The sequence below is a fragment of the Aptenodytes patagonicus genome, chromosome 15, assembly GCF_965638725.1.
Source record: "Aptenodytes patagonicus chromosome 15, bAptPat1.pri.cur, whole genome shotgun sequence".
Lineage (NCBI taxonomy): Eukaryota > Metazoa > Chordata > Aves > Sphenisciformes > Spheniscidae > Aptenodytes > Aptenodytes patagonicus.
This window is the reverse complement of record NC_134963.1, coordinates 11,578,261-11,585,917: the sequence shown is the minus strand read 5'-3', so window position 1 is coordinate 11,585,917 and position 7,657 is coordinate 11,578,261. Positions and strand designations below refer to the sequence as shown.

Below are 7,657 nucleotides of genomic sequence, written 5' to 3'. Positions count from 1 at the left end.
TAATGTTAGCATCCAACACAGGAATAATAATAAATTTATTACAATAGAAACAAACAGATAATGCATTAGTTCATGTACAAAATACTGATAGCATTCTGCTGCCTCAGTCAGTGCTTACTAAGTACCCACATTTAAAAACATCCTAAAACTGATGACACCACACAGATTTACGAAGGTCATAGCAATTTCTTGACACTACTGTAAGAGAGCCCAGCTACTCTTTAAGGTTTGCCGCACAATACAGGGAGATGGAGCAGGATATAATGGGAACATCTGAAGTTTGAAATTCTTCTGCACCAGGAAATTAAGAGTGAGCAACTTATAAGCATGGGGAAGATAAAATAATCGCACTATGCACGAGATTAGAGTTACTCGTGGCAAAGGTTTTCGTTAGAAGTGCCCAACAATAAGGCAGCTGATGACTGACTTGAGTGCCCATCATAGCTCAAGGCACAAAATATTAGTTGTCAGTTCTACTCCTGAGCTATGTTGTTTTTTTTGTTTTCTTTTTAAACAAACTGATGTAGCATAGAAGCATTTTCACTGAACTGCATCAACTCCCAAAGGACACCAGACGCCTCAGAGAGACTCTTAGTAAAAGAAGAAATGTAGCTACAAGCCTGCTGGATTGATTTGTGTTACTAGGGCTTTATCCTGTTGGGTTTCCCCACACACACCTTTATGTACACGTTTACTGAGTTTATAGAGGAAGTCAGTGTGCACGTTAGTATCTCTTCTTTCTCATCAACTCACTCTTCTGGAGTGAGAAACATGTGGTCCATGCTAACCAAAAACCATTTATACAGTATAAAGTAGTGTTTAAAATAAGCTATAAAATACTTTTTTTGCTCTATTTGGTTCCCCACCCCCAAGTATAATTGTCCAGATTTATCTCACATATTGGAGGGATGCCTTAAAAAGCTGTAATTTATCCCATCTCTGGGCAAAGTAAATAGCCAAAAAGATTCTTGCAACCACTGAGAAGTTTGCAAGCACATTCTAGTTGCAGCTAATTTATTCCTGGGGCAGTATCAGGTCACAAAACATACAGTGTGAAAGGAATACTGGCACTGAGCAAACTTTGAAGCAAATGAGGACATTCTCTCCCTACTCCCTCTTATACCAGACTCCCTGATGGAAGTCCACAAATAATTTCTTCTCTAAGAAGACAATAAAAACTCATCCTAATACAGTCTCAAGAACCATATATACATATTTTGTATATTTGAAAATGCTGGCAAAAGTCCACAGAGGCAGAAGATAAAAAGCATGAAAGCTAAGTCTAACATCAGGTTCTCTACTGAACCTGACAACTAGAAACAAAACAACATAAGGCTTCTTTCTTCTGAAGTACCCTCCCCAAAATGCCTGTGATTTTCCAGTGGCATGTGGAAGAGGCCAGCTGTCGAGACCTTCTTTCTTGCTTCACAATTTAGAAAGTGAGATGTTACGCAGCAGAGAGGCAGGCCTGACGAATACTTTGTGCCCAGGTGTTTAAGAGTGCTGTGACTGAATGCTTGTCTGGAAGTTGCAATAGTTTTGAAGTCATGTACCGATACACTGACTGCAAAAAGGGATTGGCTGCTGGAAAAGAGATAACAGATAAACGGAGTTATAATAAAAATAAAATAAATAATAATTTAAAAAAATTTAAAAAGAGTACTATTAGGTGTTCACATTTCCCCACTTTTACCACATACACAGACCCAACAAATGTCATGCTAGCTTCCTCATACCATACTGTCTAGGGTTTTTTATCCACAGAGGGCTCTGATCTGGATAGTCCGCTGGAACGCTGAGCTGTAGTGGTGGGACATTCGGAAGATTCTTGTCATCTAGAATGCAAACACACTTCCCATCAGAACAAAGCATTCCTTGCTGGACAGAGGGGGTTTTGTGCACAATTCAGCTTGGTTTCTAGCCTCTGAACCCCAAGGAGGAACCAGGCTGTACATCTCCATTTTTATTGGAAGGCAATCTCATTGCTCACTTCAACAACACTCTTAAATTCTTGGAAGAAAAGCCTGGCAAAATACCGCCATCTCTTACACATTTCTGCACCTTGCCAATCTCACCATTTCATCAGCTGAACTTCACTAAGTTAGACACCTCATTTTTGAAAATTAAGTGCCTTATGTACTAATATTCAGGACAAAAACAGTTCAGATTTCTCAAACGAAGGGGAGGAGGAAAGAATCTATTTTCCCCATTGGAACCCAAGAGCAAAACAAGTTAATAGACTATAACACTTTATGATTATTCAGCTGAGACGAAAAAAAAGATGCAATCTGAATTTCTTTCTTGAACATACACTATTGTCAGCGATCATTAGTACAAATTGAAATAGACCCTCCCAAAAGTTAACTCAATATTTCTCTAGCTCTGTCCTAGTTGTTGGAGGCAGAACAATTCTCACATATCAGTATAGGTCAAATCAGGAATCAAGATTGTTGCTAGCAACAAGTAATTTTCTAGACACTAAATGAGATTACCAGTTGCAACTTCAGTGCAAAGAAAGGATCAGTGTGAATGAAATCTCCAGGTGTACCCTGAAGCAGGCTGTGTAGAATGTCATGATTAAGCAGTGCTATGAATCTAGTAAGTACAGACTTCGCGCAGAAGTCACAGGTTGCCAAGATTCAAGACTGTTAGCAAAACACTCTTCAAATTTCTACAGTCAAGCTCAGCACTTCTTTCTGAATTCAGCCTTTAGTTTCTTCTTGCTTACCTAGCTTGCATATGAGATGAACTGTGCCATTATTACTGCAGTGGGAAGGGTCCAGGTTCACCAGGAATTTAGGATTTAATCTTGCAACTTCCCCTTGTAAGACATTTGGTATGGTCTGTCTTTCATCCTCTTCATATTTCCGTTTTCGAGGGGAAGCAACTGGGGCCCTATGTAAAATACAGTCCACAAAAGGACTAGGTGAAAATGTTATGCCAACACCAAATTTGTCAAATATTTTACAGGTGTAAAAAGGAAAGATATAACTCACACCCATCCATAAACCCATCTGTTCTTTTAATAGTTTCTACAAACAAATATTTTTTCCTTAAATAATGAACATTTAAGACAGACAGCAGGTCAGTGATACATACGTGATTGGTGGTCCGTGAATTGCAGTCATAGCTGGCATAAATGTACGGTAAAGGGAATGGTTGAAGACTGGTGAACGAATGTTGGCCAAAACAGCATCCAAAAGTGGCTGACACAAGTACTGCTGTTTGGTGGGGGGCACTGGGGGAGGTGGTGGAGTAGGCTAAAACACAAGAGAAGCCCCTTTTGTTCTAAACGTCACCAAAAAAGAAATCTCTACTATTGATTCTGCAAAATTTTATAGCAGTAAACTTCCAATGCATGAAATGCAAAGGATTCTTGAAACCGTATACAGTAACATTAAGGTGGGGCGGGGGGGAAGCCGTCCACAGCTTTCATTTAGGAAGCCTGTCCCGAAATCAGCTGCAAAAGTTCACAGAAAGAATTACTCAAGTCTTTGCACAAAGCACAAGAATTTGAAGGTTCAGTTAAAAGACACATACAGGTGACTTACATGAAGTAAATGTTTGCCCATTTTTTCCCTGTTTTCTTATTTTGTCCAACCTTACTTGAAGTCTTAACAGCATGAGCAACAAGAAATGCAAAAAATTATCTTGCCACATCATAAGACCTTTTGGAATTAATTGCTTACTCTTGCTAGCGCAAAGCATTACATACCACAGCCATATCATTTTTCAGCTTCTCCAGAGCAATTTCGCATTTCTGCAGTGTCTTCAGAGGGCACCTGCAGAAAAGGAGAGATTTCATCACCAAAGAATGGTCACCTTGGCTGAAGTGTTTCTGCTATCTGAGCCCCACAGACAGCTTCAATGCCAACATGGCTGGATGCTAAACAACAAACTTCTGGAAGAGCTGGGGAACCTGATGTCTGGCCAAAAGGAAAAAGATTTACCGTTTTGAAGGGTCAGTCAGGATATCTAAGAGACTCTTCATTTTACTCAGGTCTTTCTTCCTATCTGAAATAATATCAGACACAAACAGTGACTACAAGAATAGATTCCATACTTGCAGACAGAAATACAGTATACTGTTAAAATTGAAAACATGAGCCAACACTGAAGAAAGTAGTGAGGATTAAAGATCTTTCAACTAATCATAAGTATATCCATTGTGTAAGCTCTATGTGTCTCAAAAACATCAGAAGTAAAGGAAAACTGATAGGAATTTAAGGATGAGGATTTCACCCACTCTTCACAGTAAAATCTTTACAGTCATAGGCAAGAAAGAGCAATTAACTTTCACTGTCATTTTTAATCCCTGGAATAGAAACCATCACAAAAGGCAAAGTACTGCTTCTTTCATCAGAAGAGATAGTTGACAGAAAGAAATGCGTGACTAAATATAGGGAACCTCACCTTCATTTTTATCTATTTTATTGATCATCCTCCGGAGTGGCTCAATGTATTTTGATAGCTGTTTGAGTTTCTCCAGATACTGTTGCTCCTCTGATTGGCTAGAACTGGCTGGACTCATGACAGAATTTGGATTTCCTGGCAAGACGACAAGACTGCACGTCACAGGGATGATAAAAGATACTGCAGAACAGCATTCTCACATTTCAGAATCTAGACCCGAAATGCGGCACTCTCAAAGTGTAGCTCACGTCAAATATCCAAATCCACAACTGGATGCCTTCCACAGTTTAAGTGCTTGTCCAACCCTCTAATCTTTGTGCAGAAGTAACGTGTTCTGTGGACAGAACAGCAATTCCCATTTAATACAATTTTTTTTCTGAAAAGGTCCGAAGTTTCATATACCCATTTTCTAGGTCCTCATTTTGCCTTCAAACTGGTGCATTAAACACTAAATCAACACGCTGAATTTGCTGCAGTTTTCCTTAAGTCGGTGCTTTCCAAACTGCAGAGCACACAACATTGGAATGAGAAGGAGCCAGTATGTTACTTCCATTCACAGTATCAGAAACTGCTTATTACATCTGGGAGAGAGAAGAGCACAAGTGTCAGAGTACACCTAGGAAGGTGTTTTGGAGCAAAGCAGCCTGCCACCTGTGATTAAGTGGTTACATCCTTTAAAATTGCATGCTGTTGCTACTGGTTCCTTCCTGCATGGAACAAAAAGGAATCATTCATTATGCCTCTATAAACTTGCTCCATTAAGTATCACTCTTTTTTCAAAAGATTGGGGAAGTTAGAAAAATCCATTACGTAGTTCAGTGATGAGAAGAGAGGTTTCAACTGATTTTGATTTGAGATATCCATGCTATTGTGTTATGTGGTGCATGTGACTTTCACTTACTTGCAATGCTGGCTGCTTTGTAGACCTCTTTAAAGTTTTCATTGTGCCAAACAATAACAGGTTTCCTGGGAACTATTACAGTTACCAAAATATACACCAACTCACGGTGTGCAGTACAGTTCTCAGATCATTTACCTGGAGTGTTTAAAGGGCCTGGGGATGGGACACTAAAGTTCTGAGGTGTTCGTGCAGCTGCTGGGCTCTGGGATGGTTGTGGAGATGGACTGGGGAGAAAGCTGCTGGGTGATGGAGCTGGGCCAGAGCTGAAAAATAAGCATAAAATCAAACCTGCCAGAATCTGACAAGGAAGCATGATAAGCCTGTGAGCAGATATGTTTTTAGTAAGCATCGCTATGGCACTCTTTAGCTCTGCCAATAGACTCGGTGAGGATTTCGTACACAGCTTCTTTATTTAAAATGGGGGTTTTCAGAGTGTATTCGGCACAATCCCACCTGTGCTCTCACTGAAGTTCATGTTAAAATTCATTCACTTCAGTGGAAACAGAGTAAGATATACTGAATGCTTCTGAAAACCTCACCCTTACAACACTGACAAAGGTCCTCAAAAGTTGCAGTCTAGCTCACCTGACATTGGAATTTGGCTGAGAAGTTGGCTGGCCTGGCTGAGGAGATGGCTGCGGCTGTGGTGGTGGAGGCATTGATTGGGGTGTTTGAGCTTGTTGGACAGGAGATGGGGATGACATCATGGTAATATTGTTCTGGCTGACCTGAAATGTGGAAAAAGGTAAGATCAATAACAACAAAAGGGAGTACAGGATGGGAACCTAACTAAAAGGCTTTACCTACGGAGAGAAGCGTATACTCAGTCCTACAAGAAATGAAAGTGTTAGTTTCCTGTTCTCCCCCATAACGACAGTCCCACCTGTATCGCTCTTGAGGCTCTCAGAGCAGTAGTTCATATCAACTTTACTAGAAATAACCATTAAAACTGCACATAATTTGAATAACTGTATAATAATTGTTTTTCATTTCCCAAACCATCATGTTGCAATTAAAACATCAGAAGCGCCATCTGAAAAACCTGTACGTTATTAGAACTAGAGTAAAGAAGAGAGGAAGAAAAGACAGTTCCAACTTGAGAATTAACAACCATAAAAAAGCCCTCCTTATTTTGACATTTTAATTACAGTCTTCAAAGGTCTGTCAGCCTTGACTGTAGCTTCCCAGCTGGTTTTCTTTAGGAGGAAGGAAGAAAAAAATTAAGCAAGCCAAACCACCAACATCTTGTTTAAATATTCAGCTTTGAGAAGCTGGGCAGAGATAGAAACACTCCAAAATGAAGGGGGGGGGGGGGGGGAAAGAAGTAGCTTGCTGACCTTTGGAGAATGATGAGGTGTGCCTGAAGGACAAAAAGATGAATAAGAGCATTTCTAGAACAGCACCAAACTCTGGGTAACAACTAAGTTTATTCTGTACACTATAAAGTGCCAGAGTCAGATGATGCTCAAATTAGAGCAACTTCTCACATTTGTTCTAATGGACGTTTTTCCCCTTGATCACTTAAAACCAAACAAAAAAACTTGTATCGTGGCCAGGAGCATGGTATAGTAATGCAGATATTAAGTGATCATGTTTGTTTAAGGCACACAGAGTTCTTATGACCTGAGGCTATAAGTAAGTACACACAAAGATAAATTGAATTAGCCCGCAGAGGCCACATATTGTGACTCAGTAACCCATGCGTCCATTCTGTAAGGCACTGATTAGCACCTTTATGAATTAACAACTCTGTTTCCCTCGGTCTAAACCATTTTTAAAAGGTCCCAGTAAATCCATAAGTCCCATACACTTCATAGGGACTGCAATTTGGTGTTGTCCTTCACTCACTCATTAAACATCCATCTAAATAATCCAACTGTTTCCAGAGGACATGATATTTAGCACATTAAAAAGTAAGTATTGCATGGTCTACTTTTGCATGTATGCACTGAATATGACAGGAAATGCTTTGCTTGGAATATCAGCTATGCAAGAGGGCACACTCCACTAAAAAAAAAAAAATTAAAATAAAATGGGCCCAAACAATTCCCAGCTAGGTGCAAATGTAAAGCTACTGAACTTGAAGATACTAGTTTATCATCCATTAAAGCATAGTTTAAAAATCAAATGCAGCCTGACATACTGAAGATTAAAAAAAAGAATCATAGTAACTCCATTACCTTCGCAACCTCTCCTACAAAGATAATATCTAGAACAAGTGAGGCTGCAATTATGTTTTAAATCAGCTATTAAATCTTCCTTTTCTCCACAATCAACACATACTGAGACTGTGCTTACTGTTTTTCATAGGAGGTGGATTCTTTAACAGCATGTGTCTCCTCA

At 39.6% G+C, this 7,657-nt stretch overlaps 1 protein-coding gene across 6 annotated transcripts in view; it reads right to left on the bottom strand.

Annotated features, from left to right (window-relative positions):
• Positions 1–7,657, bottom strand: part of MED15 (mediator complex subunit 15) — a 30,584-nt gene continuing 22,927 nt past the window's right edge. For 5 of the 6 annotated variants that reach the window (XM_076353018.1, XM_076353024.1, XM_076353020.1 and 2 more), the window contains 9 exons: positions 5,900–6,042; positions 5,450–5,577; positions 4,414–4,548; positions 3,951–4,014; positions 3,716–3,782; positions 3,100–3,260; positions 2,729–2,895; positions 1,737–1,835; positions 1–1,584 (listed from right to left, as the gene is read on the bottom strand). In XM_076353018.1, the coding sequence (XP_076209133.1) occupies positions 1,448–1,584; positions 1,737–1,835; positions 2,729–2,895; positions 3,100–3,260; positions 3,716–3,782; positions 3,951–4,014; positions 4,414–4,548; positions 5,450–5,577; positions 5,900–6,042 (1,101 nt within the window). In that variant the 3' untranslated portion in view covers positions 1–1,447. The remainder of the gene's footprint in view (positions 1,585–1,736; positions 1,836–2,728; positions 2,896–3,099; positions 3,261–3,715; positions 3,783–3,950; positions 4,015–4,413; positions 4,549–5,449; positions 5,578–5,899; positions 6,043–7,657) is intronic. The other variant, XM_076353019.1, reaches the window with a different exon arrangement.